General features: G+C 46.6%; 1 protein-coding gene and 1 pseudogene across 2 annotated transcripts; both read right to left on the reverse strand.

The window, feature by feature from the left end:
* Positions 1-936: 936 nt before the first annotated feature.
* smim15 (small integral membrane protein 15) lies at positions 937-10,637 on the reverse strand. Of its 2 annotated transcripts, none has more exons than XM_052044894.1 (2): positions 10,496-10,637; positions 937-1,768 (listed from the first exon to the last, which is right to left on the reverse strand). In XM_052044894.1, the coding sequence occupies exon 2, from the start codon at positions 1,748-1,750 to the stop codon at positions 1,526-1,528; it is 225 nt and encodes a 74-aa protein (XP_051900854.1). In that variant the 5' UTR covers positions 1,751-1,768; positions 10,496-10,637; the 3' UTR covers positions 937-1,525. The 2 variants fall into 2 exon arrangements, with proteins under 2 accessions (XP_051900854.1, XP_051900855.1); XM_052044895.1 differs by lacking the exon at positions 10,496-10,637 and adding an exon at positions 4,976-4,996.
* Positions 10,638-10,930: 293 nt separating this feature from the next.
* LOC127579244 (basic proline-rich protein-like) lies at positions 10,931-12,910 on the reverse strand (annotated as a pseudogene).
* Positions 12,911-19,527: the final 6,617 nt, after the last annotated feature.

The following is a 19,527-nucleotide window of genomic DNA, read 5'->3' on the forward strand; positions in this document are numbered from 1 at the left end:
AAATCATCCTAATAGTCACTTACACATAAATCTTAATCAACCTACAAAGCTCAAGGTCCTGTACGTTTCTTTAATTGGATTAGAGTTTAGGTCAATAGCATTCATGATGATGTCCCTCAAATCTTTGTATTAATTTATTCCAAACATTCCCTTCTTACAATAATTAGCCACTACATTTCAAAACTTGGGAAATGAATACTAATTATTTTCAACTCAACCAACAGGTTAGATGTTCCTGGGGCCCTTACTGCCACCACCAACACCCTATCAACCCCACTCCCATAGGAAAGTGTAGTACATGCTGGCCATCCTTCCTACCCAATCTCCAACTGGTCCTAAATTCCCATCCTGCTCATTTTCTCAAAGAGTTGAGCCACTATTGGAACTAAACCAGACATGCTACCTTTGTTTTGAATGTATTCACCAAAGGGAAGGAAATCATGTGACCTTTTATAAGTTCACAAGATTTCTAGAATATTATTTCGACAGTTCAAAGTTATATAATGCAACCCAGGATCTAATAAGATCTAACTATTTTGTCAAAATACCAATAGCGTAGCAGTTAGCGTAACACTATTACAGTGCCAGCAACCCAGGTTCAATTCCGGCCACTGTCTCTAAGGAGTTTGTATGTTCTCCCCGTGTCTGCGTGCGTTTCCTCCGGGTGCTCCGGTTTCCTCCCACATTCCGAAGACGTATGGGTTAGGAAGTTGTGGGCATACTATGTTGGCGCCGGAAGCATAGCGACACTTGTGGGCTGCCCCCCAGAACTCGCTATGCAAAAGATGTATTTCACTGTGCATTTCGATGTACATGTGACTAATAAAGATATCTTAAGTGGAGGATTTGAAGCATGAAATTATTTAAAATGTTTTTCTTTTACTTATGCATTTTGATAACTGAAACTACTTTGTTTGACTATAACTGACCAACACGTACAGCTCTGTAATCCTTTTAATAAAGAATTCGAGACTTACTGAAGATTATGTAAATGAAACATTGCCATTCAAAGGCTTTAATATGCACCATGCTACTGAACAAAATTATTTCAGTTTTTTCCCTTCCCTCATCACTTTGCAACTGTGAATTGAATTTAGTCAGTAATATCAGGCTTTTGAGCAAAAATAGAACTGGATATAAATTACAAGTTATTTTTTAATTTAGAAATAGTAAGCATATATTGTATCAATGTATTGATTTCAGTGCAATTTCTCAGTACATCTTCAGTCACAAGATTATGGAATTGATGAAACAGGTACTTGAGGAATGAGAAATATATACACTCAATTCAAATAGTAAACAAAGTAGAAAATTAGCTGTAAAGCATGAGTGATTATCCTAATAATTAATGGATATCATAAAAGTTCCAACAAATTATTAGATGATATAAGCACAGATCTGATGAAGCAGTCATTTGAAATATGGTGGTGTTCTTGAAGTTATTGCCAAATATAATTGCAATAGTTAAATATGCAAAACAAGCTGTATTTTAGTTCAAGAAAGGGAATGTTTCTTGGTTACATGTTCAATCCTTCTTTGGTCTCTTGGCTTTATTAATATTTTCTTGACGTTTTTGTTTCTTCTTCTGTTCTCGATCTCTAGCTTCAATCATTTTTGCCAGTTTCCATGACAATATTGCACTTGCTATGAACAGTGGAGTTAGTGCCAAGATAACAGCTGAAAGGAAACCATAAGGGTCTTTTGCAGCCCATTCCACAATGTACTCTGCCCAACTTCTTATGTCCAACATTTTTGTTGACACCAAGACCTATGAAAGTAAAAATACTACAATTACTCATTTTGCAACATCCCTCATGTGCTTTTTGAAATAATCCTTCATTCATACTGCCCTCAGTCAAAAAATTGAAACAGATTAACTCATGAATATTTTCAAGTGTGTTATTTATACTGTTCCTTCAAAGTAGTAGTGCAGAGTGGTAAGGGAAGAATCTGCAAAACACTATTTGCTGCCTCCGCCTGCTGATTCTGAGAAATTGCTGTACAACTATCAACTCAAACTAAGGATTGCTATATCTGCTAAACCATTCCAAGTGCTTATTCTTCCAATTAAGCATAAAGGTCTTCCTTCCAGGAATGAAACTCATTACCCTAAAAGTGACTTCAATAAAAGAGGCTGATATGCAGACTATACCGAAAATCTGTGGTAGAAGAAAACACAAAACAGAATCAAGGCAAGACTTCATTCTATTCATTTTAATCTGCAATAGCAGACAAATTGTAAATGATCTGCATCTCCCTGTTGCCAGTCACTTCAACTCCCCCTCCCACACTATCGCAGGTATGTCAGTCCTCAGCCTCCTCCACTGCCAGAATTCCAAGCGCAAACTGGAGGAACAGCACCTCATTTTCCGTCTTGGAACCTTGCAGCCTAACAGCATGAACATTGAATTCTCCCACACCAAGTAATCCCCACCCCTATCCCCCGCAACCACCACCCCCCCACCAAGCTTCTTCTCTTCTTCCCTTTCCTAGCCTCTCTCTTTTTTTTCCTTTCTCTCCTTACCTTTGGCCCATCCCCCAGTGGATCTGCTCTCCCCTCCTCCCCCGCACCTGCCTATCACTACCTCTTACCTGCATCTACCTATCACCACCTTGAGCCCACCCCACCTCCCCTCTTTTGTCCAACTATCATTGCTCTGCTTTTCCCTCTTCTACATGGGACTTCCCCTTTCCCTATCTTCAGTCCTGAAGAAGGGTCCTGACCCAAATCGTTGACCGCCTGCTTTTCTCCACGGATGCTGCCTGGCCTGCTGAGTTCCTCCAGCATCATTGTGTTTTTCATTCAAATTGTAAATGACTGTTTAGCCAGTGTTCTGTTGACTTCGGGTTTTAAGGACCTCACACAATGACACATCAGAAGTAGAACACTTACAATATTTTAATACTTCTGTGAAATGTACTGTCATCTCCTTAAGTTGTGAGGATGATATTACAAGAAAACTAAAAATAAAGGATTGCCAAGGGCTATAACCTAAACCATCCATGTGGAATTCCTTTACAAGGGTTTTATGGACCAGCTAAACATTTTGCAACAGTTTTTCAGAGACTTCATATCTAGTATTAATCAAACACTTTTTATGAGTCAGTAAACCTATACCACAGATACTGACTAATTTTGTTTTATTCACTGTTACATTTTATCAGTTAAATCTGTAAACCAATGTCTACCAAGCCAGTAATACTGTCAATGTTTTGTTTCTGGAAGCTATCTATAATGTGAACCAAATCTACTGATTGTTTGATAATATCCAGCTTTGACTTGGCATCTCCATTAATACTATTCACCAGCATTTGCACTCAGTCATACGAATACTTGCTAAAATTTGAAGCAACACTGCATCAAACAGCATGACTTGTACACTGAAAATCCTCAGCTTTTATTTCAATAAAAGATTAGAAGAAACTGTCTTTTATATGTCTAAATAGATTGTTGAAGTAAATTTTATGACCTAGACCAGTTATTTAAGAAAATTGAAACTGAAAATATGAAAACAGTATTCAACTTTTACTCAATTATTTTCAAGTAAATCGTAAGATTGTAAAGAAATGAAGGTCCTCCAGTACCCAGTTTGAAGATACCCAATTAGTTCAACTCCCCTGCTCTCGGTCCAAAATTGTACAAAATTTGTGGCTTTCTTTGGACTTGAAACTGACTGGATCATCACCCTGTTCTGTACAGGAACAACTATTTAAAGAACTGCCTTTTTGCCCCATAAAGTTAACATCCTCAATTACAAAGAGTAGAGAAAACATTTTTATTCCAATCAACCTAGTTTACTCATATTTTGTACATCTCCTAAACCTTCCTAACAGTCCTACTTTGTGCTCTCACAACAAAAGCAGACATTTGTCTTAATTCAAGCAGTCTATCAGTTGTTATTTTCCCTGTGATAAGCTGCTTAGTTACTTTGAGCTGTGCTTAGTGGAGAGCAGATCATGCATCAGCTTTTCCTCCCGTTGTGGTGGCATGTTTAGCTACCAAGAGCCATCCTGAGTGTGATCTACTTGGAGGCAATGTAGTCTGTGTCAGTTTTAAACCCCTTTGAGAAAAGATGTTCAACACCAAGAATTAACCCAGGTGGCATCCATCTGAGAAATGACAAAACATATTGTTATTGGATTAGGATACCAACTCAACCTATTTTAAAGGTAATCCTCAGTCTACCAAACTGACAACTGCTTTCATTCTCATTCAAATAACATGTAGTAACCAGAGGCAAAGGACTATATGTCAATCAGGTGCTTTTATATATAAATAATCAGTGATTATTAAACTTAGCCTTTTTATAATTGACATTTTTATTGAGATAAACATTGATACAGTCCAGCTATGCATTTAGCTTGCTGACAATGTGGTAATAAAACAATGAAGCTTTCTTGTAAACTGCCAACTGTATTGAAACCATAAAATTTCTGCCAAGTATGATCTTAATGCAGATCAAAAAAATTCACACTCACTTTCCTCTTGTCAAAAGAAATAAATAGCAGCGAACAGGACACTACTCAAGTTAATGTTATAACATTTACATTTATTTTATTAACTATATAAAAAAGTAATAAGAATACATCTATGTTGGAAAGTGATTTATGCACTTTTCTCTTTTAATGGTCTCTGTGGCATAATAAACAAAGAAACAATTTTTACTTGCGAATAAAATTATTAAAAAGTACATCTATCCTTGGATCAAAGTATACATTAAAAAAAATGCCTGAATCCAACTATTTCAGGCACAAAAAAGTCACAATTTCACTTAAGTAAACTACATCCAATAAATTTGCTATCAATGAGCAATAATACTTAAAATCTTTACAGTTGATCTTTAAAGTTTCATTATTTTAGAAACCATTTAGTTTAAAAATCTCAAATCACTACAGCACCAATAGAGTTGCTGAACATCTTATAATTATTTGAGACTACAAAAACAAAGGAATCAATTATGCCTGTGAGACATACCTTCAGGTGCCATCCACTTTGCTACATTGCACTGCCCTTCAACCACTGGTTTTCTTTTCCTTCAAAGTTATTTTTTCATTACTGCCCTTTCAAAAACTATTCTGTCTTCTGCCTCCACTACCGTTTTGCCCAAAGATGCACAAGATAATTTGCCCAAATACTGCATTCTTTTTTGATAATCTCAAATTTAATACCTCTGGTTATCCAATCACCTACCAGTCAAAATAATTTTTCCCTAATTACCCTGTGAAAAGTCCAGAATTCTAAGACGTTTATCAGAGCTCATCTTAAGACACAAGAACGTCTGCAGATGCTGGAGATCTGGAGCAACATACAAAATGCTGGGTCAGGCTGCATCTATGGTGAAAAATGGACAGTCGGCATTTCAGGTCAAGACCCTTCATCAGGACTGGAAAGAAAGAGGGCAGATAGCCAGTATAAAAGGGTGGGGGAGGGGTGGAGCAAAAGCTGCAAGTGATAGGTGAATCAAGTGAGGGAAGGGGGAGAGTTGGAATGATGCAAGAAGTTGGGAGGTGATAGGTGGAAGTAACAAAGGGCTGAAGAAGATGGGAATTTGATAGGGGAGGACAATGGACCATGGAACAGAGGGAAGAGGGGAACTGGAGGGAGGAATGTGTAGATCATGGGCAGATGGGGTTGTGGGGGAGGAGAAAGAGAAAGGGTGATAGGGCTAGTGGGATAAGAGAAAATAAAGGGGGAGACAGAGGGGAGTGGTTACCGGAAGTTAGAGAAATCAATGTTCACACTGTCAGCTTGGAGACTGCCAAGGCAGAAAATGAGGTGCTGTTCCTCTAATCTGCGTCTAGCCTCAACTTGGCAGTAGAGGAGGCCATGGACAGACATGTCGGTGTGGGAATGGGAAGTGGTATTAAAGTGGTTGGCCACCAGGAGATCCTTGCTGTTATGGTGGACGGAGCAAAGGTGCTTGACGAAGTGATCCCCCAATATGCATCAGTCTCACCAATGTAGAGGAGGCCGCACTGGGAACGCCTGATGCAATAAATGACACGGGTGGCTTCATGTGAAGGACTGTTTTGGGCCTGAATGGAGGTGTGGTGTAGAGGCAGGTGTAACACAGTTGCAGGGATAAGTGTCTGGAGGGGAATCAGTAGGGAGGGACAAGCAAACAATGAACTCACAGAGAAAGCAATCCCTGCGAAAAGTGTGGAGGGTAGGGGAGAGTAAGCTGTGCCTCGTGGTGGTGCCCCATTGGAGGTGGCGGAAATTGTGGAGAATGATATGTTGGATGTGGAAGCTCGTAGGCTGGTAGGTGAGGGCTAGGGGGACACTATCCCTGTTATGTTCAGGGGGGATGAGGGGGGAAATGGGATGAGGGCAGACATGCGGGAAAAGCACGGTAAGGTGCCCCAATGACTACCGACCAGTGGCTCTGACATCCACCATCATGAAGTGCTTTGAGAGGCTGGTCATGGCACACATCAACTCCAGCCTCCCAGACAACCTGGACCCATTGAAATTCGCCTATCGCCGAAACAGTTCTACAGCGGATGCCATCTCCCTGGCCCTACACTCAGCTCTGGAGCATCTGGACAGTAAAGACACATACATTAGATTATTGTTTATTGACTACAGCTCTGCCTTCAATACAATAATTCCAAGCAAGCTCATCACCAGACTCCAAGACCTAGGACTCAACACCTCCCTCCGTGACTGGATCCTTGACTTTCTAACAAACAGACCGCAATCAGTGAGGATAGGCAGCAATACCTCCGGCACGATTATTTTCAACACTGGAGCCCCACAAGGCTGCATCCTCAGCCCTCTACTCTACTCCCTATACACTCGTGACTGTGTGGCCAGATTCTGCTCTAACTCCATCTACAAGTTTGCAGATGATACCACCGTTGTAGGCCGTATCTCAAATAACGATGAGTCAGAGTACAGGAAGGAGATACAGAGCTTAGTGGAATGGTATCATGACAACAATATTTCCCCCAATGTCAACAAAAGAGCTGGTCATTGACTTCAGGAAAGGGGGCGGTGTACATGCACCTGTCTACATCAATGGTGCTGAGGTCGAGAGGGTTGAGAGCTTCAAGTTCCTGGGAGTGAACATCACGAACAGCCTGTCCTGGTCAAATCACGTAGATGCCACAGCCAAGAAAGCTCACCAGCGCCTCTACTTCCTCAGGAGGCTAAAGAAATTTGGTTTGTCCCCTTTGTCTCTCACCAACTTTTACCAATGCACCACAGAAAGCACCCTATCTGGATGTATCACAGCTTGGTATGGCATCTGCTCTTCCCAGGACCGCAAGAAGCTGCCGAGAGTTGTGGACACAGCCCAGCGCATCACGGACACCAGTCTCCCCTCCTTGGACTCTGTCTTTACCTCTCGTTGTCTTGGTGTAGCAGCCAGCATAATCAAAGACCCCACCCACCCGGGACATTCTCTGTTCTCTCCTCTTCCATCAGGTAGAAGATACAGGTGCCTGAGGGCACGTACCACCAGACTTAAGGACAGCTTCTACCTACTGTGATAAGACTATTGAACGGTTCCCTTATACAATGAGATGGACTTTGACCTCACGATCTACCTTGTTGTGACCTTGCACCTTATTGCACTGCACTTTCTCTGTAGCTGTGACACTTTACTCTGTACTGTTATTGTTTTTACCTGTACTACATCAATGCACTTTGTACTAACTCAATGTAACTACACCATGTAATGAATTGACCTGTACGATCAGTTTGTAAGACAAGCTTTTCACTGTACCTCGGTACAAGTGACAATAGTAAACCAATACCAATAGAGATGCGGGTGAGGCCTGCATCGATAGCAATGGGGGGGAAAATGCTGTTTTCTGGAAAAAAAAGAAGACATCTTGGATGTCCTGGAATAGAAAGCCTCGTCATCAAAACAGATGCAGTGGAGACGTTGGAACTGAGAGAAGGGAATAGCATCCTTGCAAGTGATAGGGTGGTAAGAGGTGTAGTCAAAGTTACTGTGTTATCTGAGTTACAAACTTGAGTCGGTGTGTTTGTAGAAGATGTCGATGGATAATCTGTCTCCCGAGATGGAGACAGAGAGATCAAGAAAGGGGAGAGAGGTGTCGGAGATGGACCAAGTGAACTTGAGGGCAGGGTAGAAGTTGGTAGTGAAATTGATGAAATTTGATTTCATCTGGATTTGTTCATGTATTACAATACTTAAATTTACTATTGATAATCTCAATCTTACTGTATCTAAGCTAGTTTTGCTCAAATCTGGAATCAGTCTCACGTGTCTATGTTTCAAACATATACTTAACATACGATTAATTTTACAATTAACACTGGATAATTTTTCACCAGTGTTAGGCTGTTAATTACTACTGGAGCAGTTTCTGTTTGTTAATTCTGTGCATACTGTAAGGTCTACAATGCCTGTTCATTGTTTGTTATATCCTCTCTTATCATTAAGATAATTTCAACCTTGTTTGCTAAGGGTAACTCTCCCCTTCTCCCATTTTCCATATACTTCTTAGCGACTTAAGAACCTAATGTCCTCACAATTTTGCAGTTCCTTAGTAAAAGGTCCAGGTTGAATTTGCACACACAATTCATTCAATTTGTTCCCTTTGCTACATGTATTTTTGCAGAATGTATATATGAGTTTCACAAAGTCTAAATGCTTTAAATGTTTTACTCTCACTACTTTTATTTTTTAATCCTGGTTTAGCTATTATACCCTTTAGTTTTCCCTTTATCTGTGGTTCTTAAAGCACCATCTGTGACAAATTGTCTGATCTCTTTTCCTTCATTAGTTTTACCCTCAGCCTTCCTCCACTTCTAAACCCTCCCCCCAACCATGTATTAGTTTAAATTTCTTGTGGCCAGCCTCTTTATCCTTCCCACCAGGACCTAGGTTCCATTAAAGCCCAGCCTGATGGTGCAGACTCTTCTTGCCCTAGTAGTGGTGCAAATGATATGAAATGCAGTCCCTCCTTCCTGCACCACTCCTTCTGCAACTTTTTCAGTGTCCCAATCTGTTTACCAGTTTGCAACATAACTCACTTGAAAGAGATTATAATCCTTGAAGCACCGTGCTTTAATTTAAGCCCATGTACTCCAAAACAAGATTTGCCAACTCCTTCCTTCGTTGTTGGTCCCAATGAGGACAACAACTACCGAATCCACCACCACCTGTTGCTTAACCTTTCAAGGCAGTGAGAGAAATCCCTCACATTGACATCAGGATGGAAACACCAGACGCGACTCCCTATCCAGTTTACTCTGGATTCCAGCTGCGCCATTAATTATGGAATCTTCCTCAGAACATGTAAAAATGCATGACTTGTAGTTAAAACATACAGTTTGGAACAGTTTTCAAAATATTAATGCTATTAATCCTTTACACTGTGAAGTTATCTAAGAAAGAGCAGAAGTTGACCACACAGCCTTTTGTGCCTTCTCCACTATTCACCAAAGTTGTGGCAGATCATTTACCTCATACCACTTCCTACAGTATCCCACATTATTCAATTCCATTTATATATAAAAATCCATGAAAGTTTCAGTACAGTTTATAGTCTTTATATATAACAAGTATAAATCTTATAGCACTTGTTGAGTCTAAGCTCTTGTCTATGAAGGAAAACTATTCACATCAAACAGTCCCACTTTTAGGAAACTTAATGTAGCTACAGATCATAATCTTTTCCCCATCCCCCAGCCTTGCATTTATGACTCCACTAAGGGGCTGTCAATCCCCAAGATATCCACACCAAACCCACCCCCCCCACCATCAACCGCTGCCTTTCATTTCACCTCTCAACCCACCCCATTCCATTCCTCCCCTCCACAACCCCAGTCTCTCCCCACCCCATCCATAATTCTCCACCTCCCCCATTCCCTTTCCTTTCCCCCACTCCTCCCTAACCAGAGACTCCTCCAATCCTATATCCCATCCCAATCTAATCTAATCCAATCCAACAAATCTGGGGTCTCCTCTCTTCACCCTGCCAACCACACCCCGGGATCACCCCCCTCCCCCTCGGGATCCACCCCCCCCCCCCACTGCCTCCTCCCCCTCCCCGGGATCCACCCCCCCGCGCTGCCTCCTCCTCCTCCTCCTCCCCCTCCCCCCCAGGATCCCCCCCCCGCCGCCGCCTACTCCTCCCCCCCCTCCACCCCCCCCACGCCTCCTCCTCCTCCTCCTCCCGGAATTCCACCCCCCCGCCTCCTCCTCCTCCTCCCCCAGGAATTCCACCCCCACCTCCCCCTCCTCCCCGGGATCTCCACCCCCCCCCGCCCCCTCCTCCCCGGGATCTCCACCCCCCCCCGCCCCCTCCTCCCCGGAATCTCCACCCCGCCTCCTCCTCCCCGCGAACCCCTCCGCCTCCGCCTCTTCCTCCCTGGGAACCTCCTCCTCCTCCTCCGGATCCCCCCTCCCTCTACGGTCTCTCTTTCCCTCAGGTCTCTCCCTCTCCCCGGGGTCCCTCCGACCCCTGGGTCTCCCCTTAGGGCCGGTAGGTCCCCCCCCCCACTCGCTGTTCTCACCTGAACCGCACGAACCGGAAGAAGCCGACCGAACTCTGCGCATGCGGGAACTTCAGGCGGTGCCTTCTACACCGGAAGTACAAGGATGTGGAGGTCAGGGGGTCACCCTCTGCCGGGAGCTTGAGATCCCCGCGTCTGGCCGCTGAAGGAATGGAGTTGCGGTCCGGGGGCGGGGTAGGGGGCGGTTCACGGTTGGTGTAATGAAGGAGGGTGCGATTAATGTGACGGGGAGAGCCAGATTGGGTTCCACCAGTCCCTGGTGTTGTGGGAGGGGGGTGGGAGGGGGGTGGGAGGGGGGAGGGAGGAGGGTGGGAGGGGGGAGGGAGGAGGGAGGGGGGCGAGGGAGGAGAGGGAGGGGGGCAGGGGAGGAGGAGGGGGAGGGAGGGAGGGAGGGAGGGGGGCGGGGGAGGAGGGGGAGGGAGGGAGGGAGGGGGGCGGGGGAGGAGGGGGAAGGAGGGAGGGGGGCAGGGGAGGAGGAGGGGGAGGGAGGGAGGGGGGCAGGGGAGGAGGAGGGGGAGGGAGGGGGGAGGGAGGGGGAGGGGGGGGGGAGGGGAGGGGGAGGGAGAGGGAGGGGGGGAGGGAGGGGGGAGGGGGGGGGAGGGAGGGGGGCAGGGGAGGAGGAGGGGGAGGGAGGGAGGGGGGCAGGGGAGGAGGAGGGGGAGGGAGGGGAGGAGGGGGGAGGGAGGGAGGGGGGAGGGAGGGGGAGGGGGGGGGAGGGGAGGGGGAGGGAGAGGGAGGGGGGAGGGAGGGGGAGGGGGGGGGAGGGGAGGGGGAGGGAGAGGGAGGGAGGAGGGGGTGAGGGAAGGGTAGGGAGGGAGGAGGGGGGGAGGGAGGGGTAGGGAGGGAGGAGGGGGTGAGGGAGGGGGGGGGGGGGCGGAGGGGGGGAGGGGGTGGGAGGGAGGAGGGGGGGAGGGGGAGGGGGAGGGAGGGAGGAGGGGGGGAGGGGGAGGGGGGGAGGGGGAGGGAGGGAGGAGGGGGGAGGGGGAGGGAGGGAGGAGGGGGGGAGGGGGAGGGAGGGAGGAGGGGGGGAGGGGGAGGGAGGGAGGAGGGTGGGAGGGAGGAGGGGGGGAGGGAGGGAGGAGGAGGGGGGGAGGGAGGGAGGAGGAGGGGGGGGAGGGAGGGAGGGAGGAGGGAGGGGAGGAGGAGGAGGAGGGGGGGGGAGGGGGGGGGAGGGGGGGGAGGGGGGGGGAGGGGGGGGAGGGGGGGGAGGAGGAGGGGGGGAGGAGGAGGGGGAGGGAGGGAGGGAGGAGGGGGAGGGGGAGGGGGGGAGGGAGGAGGAGGGGGAGGGGGGGAGGGAGGGAGGGGGAGGGGGGGAGGGGGGGGGAGGGAGGGAGGGGGAGGGGGAGGGAGGGTGGGAGGGAGGGAGGGGGGGGGGGAGGGAGGGGGGGAGGGGGGGAGGGGGAGGGGGAGGGAGGGAGGGGGAGGGGGGGAGGGAGAGGGAGGGGGAGGGAGGGAGGGGGAGGGGGAGGGGGGGGGAGGGGGAGGGAGGGAGGGAGGGGGAGGGGGAGGGAAGGAGGAGGGGGAGGGAGGGAGGGGGAGGGAAGGAGGAGGGGGAGGGAGGGAGGGAGGAGGGGGAGGGAGGGGGGAGGGGGAGGAGGAGGGAGGGGGGGAGGAGGAGGGAGGGAGGGGGGAGGAGGAGGGAGGGGGGAGGAGGAGGGAGGGAGGGAGGGGGAGGAGGGAGGGGGGAGGAGAGGGGGGGAGGGGGGAGGAGAGGGAGGGGGGAGGGGGGAGGGGGGAGGAGAGGGAGGGAGGGGGGAGGAGGGGGGGAGGGGGGGAGGAGGGGGGGAGGGGGGGGGAGGAGGGGGGAGAGGGAGGGAGGGGGAGGGAGGGAGGGGGAGGGAGGGGGGAGGGGGGAGGAGGGGAGGGGGAGGGAGGGGGGAGGAGGGGGAGGGGGAGGGAGGGAGGGGGGAGGGGGAGGGAGGGAGGGGGGAGGAGGGGGAGGGAGGGAGGGGGGAGGAGGGGGAGTGAGGGGGGAGGAGGGGGAGGGAGGGAGGGGGGAGGAGGGGGAGGGAGGGGGGAGGAGGGGGAGGGAGGGAGGGGGGAGGAGGGGGAGGGAGGGAGGGGAGGAGGGTGGAGTGAGGGAGGGGGGAGGTGAGGGAGGGGGGAGGAGGAGGGGGAGGGAGGGAGGGGGGAGGAGGAGGGGGAGGGAGGGAGGGGGGAGGAGGAGGGGGAGGGAGGGAGGGAGGAGGAGGGAGGGGGGGAGGAGGAGGGAGGGGGGGGAGGAGGAGGGAGGAGGGAGGGGGGAGGAGGGAGGGGGGAGGAGGAGGGGGAGGGAGGGGGAGGGAGGGGAGGGAGGGAGGGGGGAGGAGGGGGAGGGAGGGAGGGGGGAGGAGGGGGAGGGAGGGAGGGGGGAGAGGGAGGGAGGGAGGGGGGGGAGAGGGAGGGGGGAGGAGGGGGAGGGCGGGGGGGAGAGGGAGGGGGGGAGGAGGGGAGAGGGAGGGGGGGGAGGGAGGGGGAGGAGGGGAGAGGGGGGGGAGGGAGGGGGAGGAAAGGGGCGGGGGGAGGGAGGGGGAGGAAAGGGGAGGGGGAGGAAAGGGGAGGGGGGAGGGAGGAGGAGGAAAGGGGAGGGGGAGGAGGAGAGAGCTAGATTGGGTTCTACCAGTCCCTGGTGTTGTGTCGGATCATCCTGGCCCCTCTACCGCGCCACACCCCAGTCAGCTGGACACTGTACTACCTGCCCTTTGTGGAAGAGTTCTTCCAAAGAAATACCTTTGACCACAAGTCCATCAGGCAATGGTCAGCACAGAATGTACAGCGGACACTGTGAGTTTGTTCCCTGAGCAAACTGCACTGGCAATATGCCTCATCGCCAAATCTGACCAACAAGCACCAAGACCCTGCTTGGCTGGTGGTGAGAGGTGCCCTCCCTTCAGAGCTTTCCTCTCTGGATGACATATCACCCCCAATATATGCTGCCCTCGGGACAGCTGCAGTGGGGAAGAAACGGTCACCCACCTCTTTGCAGATTGTAGATTCGTTAAGAGGGTATGGAGAAGGATGCAAGGGTCTGTGTCCTGGTTCATCCCCAGCAGCTGCGTAGCAGAGGACTCTCTGATCTACGGGCTGTTCCCAGGGATACACACCAAGACAGGCATCAAGCACTGTGGGAAGGTCATCAACTCGATGAAAGACTCCCTTTGGTCTGCCTGAAACTTGTCGGTCTTGTTGGTTGTGTCAGTGTAATGGGGGTGCATTTAGTGTCGGTGTAACAGAGGGGTGCGTTTAGTGCCGGTGTAACGGGGGGTGCGGTTTAGTGCCGGTGTAACGGGGGTGAGTTTAGTGTCGGTGTATCACTGTGTGTGGTTACTGTCAATGTAACCAGGGGTATAGTTACTGGCAGTCCAACATGGGGTGTGGTTACAGGCAGTGTGACACATGGTGTGGTTACTGTCAGTGTAACAAGGAGTGGGGTTACCGGCAGTGTGACGAGGGGAGTGGGGTTACCATCAGTATAACAAGGGGTGTGGTTGCTGTCAGCGTAACAAGGAGTGGTGTCAACATAGAGGTCAGTGCAAAAATACATTGCAGTGAAAGGATAGGGTGCAGCCAGTGAAGCTGTGCTCCAGTAAACACAAAACCCAACCAACAGGAATAGGCTACAGTGTTTTTGGAGAAGTTCAACTTCATATGCCCAGTATAGGTCAATATAGGCGGTGCGAAACGAAGCACTGTATAAATAAAATCAAGAGTACATAAATGTAAGTCACGGGGAAGGCGCCGTCTCCTGTGCTAGTTCCCGATAGCCCTAACTCCCTGACCTTTGAAAACTTTATCTTCTTCCTCTTTAAATATTCCCAGTGACCTAGCCTCCCTAACCCTCCCGGGTAGAGAATTCCAGGATTCATCTGAGTTTCTGACACACCTCAATTTTAAAGAATGTCCCTTAATGTCCCCTTGTTTGGAGATCCTCCGACTAGTGGAACCATCTAGACAACTAACCTTTCCTGCTCCCTAAAGGTCTTTGTGTGTTTCAATAAGATCATCCCTCATTCTTTTCAACTCGAAAGACCTAAGTTCTTTAGCTGCTTGTGATAGGATGACCCTCTCATCCCGGGGATTATTTTAGTCAATCTCTTTTGGATGCCAGTGCACTCTTTCTTGAATAAGGAGACCAACACTGTGCACCGTTGACCAGGTGTGGCTTCACCAGTACCTTGTACAATTGTAACAATGTTTCCCTATTTTTCCAACCTTCTTGCAATAAAGGCCAATCTCACGTTTCCCTTCCCAACTACTTGCTGCACCTGGCTGCTACCATTTTTGCTATATATAAGAACATCAAGATCTGTCAATACTTTTCACATCTGCAATCCTTCTCCATTTAGAGAATAGTCTGTCTTTAGATTCCCTTACCAAGGTACATAACCTCACACTTCCCCCACATTAAACTCCATTTGCAAATTTTTCCCCCATTCATCCAATCTATAGCTCTTTTGCTGTGCTGTATGACTTCATTGGCAGATTGAATGTGGAGAGGATGTTTCTTTTCGTGGAAGAGTCTAGAACAAAGGGTCACCCATTTAAGACAGATTAGGTGAATTTATTTCAGCAACACACACAAACTGCTGGAGGAACTCAGCAGGTCAAGCAGCATCTATAAAAGGGAAATAAACAGTCGGCGTTTCGGGTCGAGGCCCTTTATCAAGACTGTGAAGTCTTGACCCGAAATGTCGACTGTTTATTTCCCTCCCTAGATGGTGCCTGACCTGTTGAGTTCCTCCAGCATTTTGTGCGTGTTGCTCCAAGTTCCAGCATCTGCAGAATCTTTTGTGTCTCAGGTGAGTTTATTTCATTCGTTGTCTCTGGAACTCTTCTTTAAAGAACAATAGAAGCAGAATCTCTGACTATTTTTAAGAGGGGAAAATAGATCCTTGATAGATAAAGGGTTGATAGATTACTGGGATAGGCTGGGCTGCAGTATTGAAGCTACAGTTAGATCAGCCATGATCTTATGACAGCGGAGGCAACTCCTGTTCTTAATCGTACGTTCGTAATGCATTCGGACTGGATGGGTTGAATGCCCTCTTCTGTCATGGCACCATTATTGAATGCTGCATGAGTTTATATAAACCTGCAGTGTTATTCAGCACAATCCATGCCATCAATTTAGAAAAATGCAAAAATAGGCACAGAGGTACTTGAGTATAAAGGTAAACTGAGAAGGTATAGCATGTGAACACATTTTTACAAAAAAACATGGCTCGACAGGTTAGATGTTGAGGTGATGTTTCCTGTGGCTCAAGATAAGGGTTCAACCATTCAGAACAGAGATGGGGAGAAATTTCTGCACCATGTTAGTAGTGAATCTATGGTATTCTCCACTCAAGAGACCTGTGGATTTTTTTTTAGCTGAATATATTCAAGACCGATGTAAATTTGGATATTAAGGGAATCAAGGAGCATGGTGCTTGTGAAAGAAAATGGTACTGAGGTAAAAGTTTCGCCATGATCTTGAATGTGGGACAGACACCAGGGGCCAAATGACTTACTCCTATTTCTTGTGCTCAATGCAGCAAAATAGAAGTAGTTTTAGTATATTTGTCCAATGCAGTGTAATCACTGGGATTTCAATAAAAGGTTAATGGTAGACTTGTAAATTTATATAATTCAACCTTTTATTATAACACATATCAGTGCAATCATAGATGCTATCCTTATAAATTAGGGCATTTGCAGCTTTACAACAGAAGACGAACAACAACCTATAGTTTACACCTGCACATGTCAGACTTTTCAGCTTTGGGGATATATTGGCCTGCTCATAATGACCCATTGTGCTTGCTTGAGAAAGATGGTGACAACTGGTCAAAAAAAATTCTATTACAGCATAACCATTTTTTAATGATAAACAGGAATATGACATCATGGAACAGATGAAAAATGCAGGAGAACTGGTTTACTGCCTGACCCCAATCTGAGTTTCACACTCTACATTCATTCCATTGCCCATTCCCAAATGTTAGAATTGACTTTAATCCAAAGCAGTGGGGGACAGGGATGAAGAAAGAGCGAAGAACATATGCTGGACTGAGTTTCATCTGATGCTCTAGGTTGGAATAGGACCCCGAGTGACTGCAGCAGGTGAAGTTTAGGTCAGTCTTGGCTTCCATGTAAGTTGAGAGGAGGAGATTTTTCAGCATCTCTCACGGGAAGAATACAGGAGCAATCTTGGCAGGGAAAACTGTGATTTGCAGGATCACGGGAATATCTGTCATCTCTCCGCTTGCTAACAGAAAAGTTTTTCTTCAGCTAGAGGACTGAAATGTCCTTTCCTCCAGCTTCCAACCCACTTCAACTTGGGAAAACTGCTGCAATTTCCCAGTTAAAATGCTCATAATTATATTTATATATGTGTGGCTTACAATATTTAATTATTATGAGGCATTCCTGGTGCCCCAGAAAACTCAGTAGGTAAAATGACAGCTGGTGGAAGTGCTTTAAAAAAGTTAAGAAAGACATAGTATCACCATTTTCACCTTATGCTAGTGCTGTTCCCATCTCTTTGTTTAGTAATGTTCAAATATTACCAAAGTATTTTGCTACATCTTGTATTTGTCATCTACATCTCATTTTTCTGTATTGTATTTGATGCTGAGGTTGTGCAAAGTATATTGAATTAAATTCCTTTGTAGGTGATACCTTGTCTAAAAGGTTGTTTCATTCCTGCTGTACATTTTTAAGGGTTGCCTTGTGCTCAGAGGATGTTATTATTTTCTTAACACTAAGAATATTGGTTACAACTCATCAAAGGTCTCAAATATCTCAATAAAATTGCATTATGTACAAATCAGAAACTACTTAACCAACAACTGACCAGCATACCATTCCTGCTAAAGCACAGGCATTGCAACTATGCATGAACAATAGAGGCCCAAAATTCCTAGGAAAGGGAAGGCATATCAGGGGAGCAACAATTAGGGGGAAAACCTGGATCCACTAGCTTTTCAGCACATATAAATACCATCAGTTGCACTTGTGAGTCATAGGCAAGTTTCCCCTGTACTTACTGAACTGCCCCCACCATTGTGGCCCCCCTAGCAACAGTCAGGTTGCAGACAGTTCTCAAGGGGGATATGCATCTTATGCAGGAATTCAATTCAGTACATCAACTACCGTGTCCAATACAAGTCATTCCTTCTGAAAGCAGGTGGACATTCCACTCTTAAGGCCCGGAAAATGGCCCAGCAAACATAATTATTCCCAAAGGAAATTTATTACAGTTGAAATTAGACTTTGGGGAAAATTTACTACATTTCCAACATTTGAATATAGGAAACTGACAGGATAAAACAGCTGGTCCTCCAGTCTGACCCATATTATCATGCTACAACTAAGTACAGAGCTCCACCAAATTTCACCAGCCACCAGCAGATATGTCACCTCCTTGGAAAGGGGAAAAACAAAGGAAAAAAAAATTACTTCAGGAAGTTCTTGTGTCAAACCCACAGGTGTCAGGTCATGTTTTTTTATTTCGATCATTTTCATGAAAGGTTTTGAGAGTGATATAAGTTTTTAAAAACTGTGTGAATCCATGCAAATTTAATCAAAATATGACAAGCTTTAGGCCTTAAAAAGGTATTAAAGGCAGATGTGCCAGACCATGAACTATTGAGCCCACAGTGAGCTGCAATCTTTTTTTTCAATTGTGACACTCATTTATGATGATGGATATTTATTCTTGACCTGCAGCTCCAAGTGAAAATATTGGAAAGGTTGTGAGAGTGCAGGTGACTGCTTGGAGTTAAATAATGTGATTGTCAGGCAAACTGGCAAATCACTGAGTGGGAAAGGAGTTAGGAGTCAGCCCATTGGCTGCTTACACAAAGGAAACATAGCAACACACCAGGAATTAGCCAGCCTGCTGATTAGCAAGGGGAAACTCAGCAGTTATCCAGGACCACAACAATCCCAAAAGGAGTTTTTAATTTATTAATACACAGGATATTGGCATCACTGGTCAGGCCAGCATTTATTCGTCAAACCTAGATGCATCAAAGCTTAAAGTACCTAATTAGCTACTTACTTGAATTAATGCAGTGTGTGTGGTGAAAGTATTTTAACAGTGCAGTTAGATGGGGAATGCCAGGCTATTAACTCGGTGACAATGAATGCACATCACTGTGGTTCCAAGTCAAGATAGCATGTGTGTTGGAGCTGGTAGTGTTTCATATTCCATGCAGGCACAGGCTACTTCATTATCTGAGGAACTGTGAAGAAGAAACTGAATATGTACGAACTAGGAGAAAGAGCAGGCCACTTGGCCCATCAAGCTGCTCTGCCATTTGATAAGGTCATGGCTAATCTGATTTTAAATTCAATTTCACATTCCCATCTACCTAAGTAACTTTTCAACCCATTGCTCACTAAATACCTATCTACCTTAAAATTATTTAAAGATTCTGCTTCCAATGCCCTTTGAGGAAGAGAGTTCCAAAAACTCACAACTCTCTGAGAAAAAAAACATGATCACAGTGAGAACATACAAACTCCATACAGAGTTTGAGAAATTGGTCAGATTTTGTAGCAGCAAAGTTTAAGGGAGAGTTGATAGAGATTCAAAATCATGAGTTTTGATGAAATATATGAGTAAAAGCTACTGCCAGTGGCAGAACAAGCAGGAGACATTTACTGGAATTATCAGGAGAACCAGGGTTGACAAGAGGAAGATATACATTGCCTAAAACAATGGTTAAAAGCAGATTCATTAATAACTTTTAAAAATGAATTGGACAAAAAAACTGAGGGAGAAACAATGCAGAGATTTGGAGAAAAAGCAATGAAGTGGGTCTAATACAAAAACTCTTTCAAAGAGTCTGTGCAGACATTATGGAAGAAATGTAATTTTATGTTTCAGTGATATAAACATGAAGCTGTTTAACTGGAAAATGTCAGCCACGACAGAACACTATACAGGGGCAAAATCAGCATTTGGCAAACTTGGCAAATTTCTTCCAAGACATTGAAAAAATAATTTAAAAAAACTGCAGGTGCTGCAAATCTGAAATACGAACAGTACTTGCCGGAAATACTTA

Source organism: Pristis pectinata, chromosome 2 (genome assembly GCF_009764475.1).
Source record: "Pristis pectinata isolate sPriPec2 chromosome 2, sPriPec2.1.pri, whole genome shotgun sequence".
Taxonomy (NCBI): Eukaryota; Metazoa; Chordata; class Chondrichthyes; order Rhinopristiformes; family Pristidae; genus Pristis; species Pristis pectinata.

Excerpts from the sequence above, each read along its gene's own strand:
- smim15 (XM_052044894.1), bottom strand. The coding sequence starts at position 1,750 with ATGTTGGACATAAGAAGTTGGGCAGAGTACATTGTGGAATGGGCTGCA.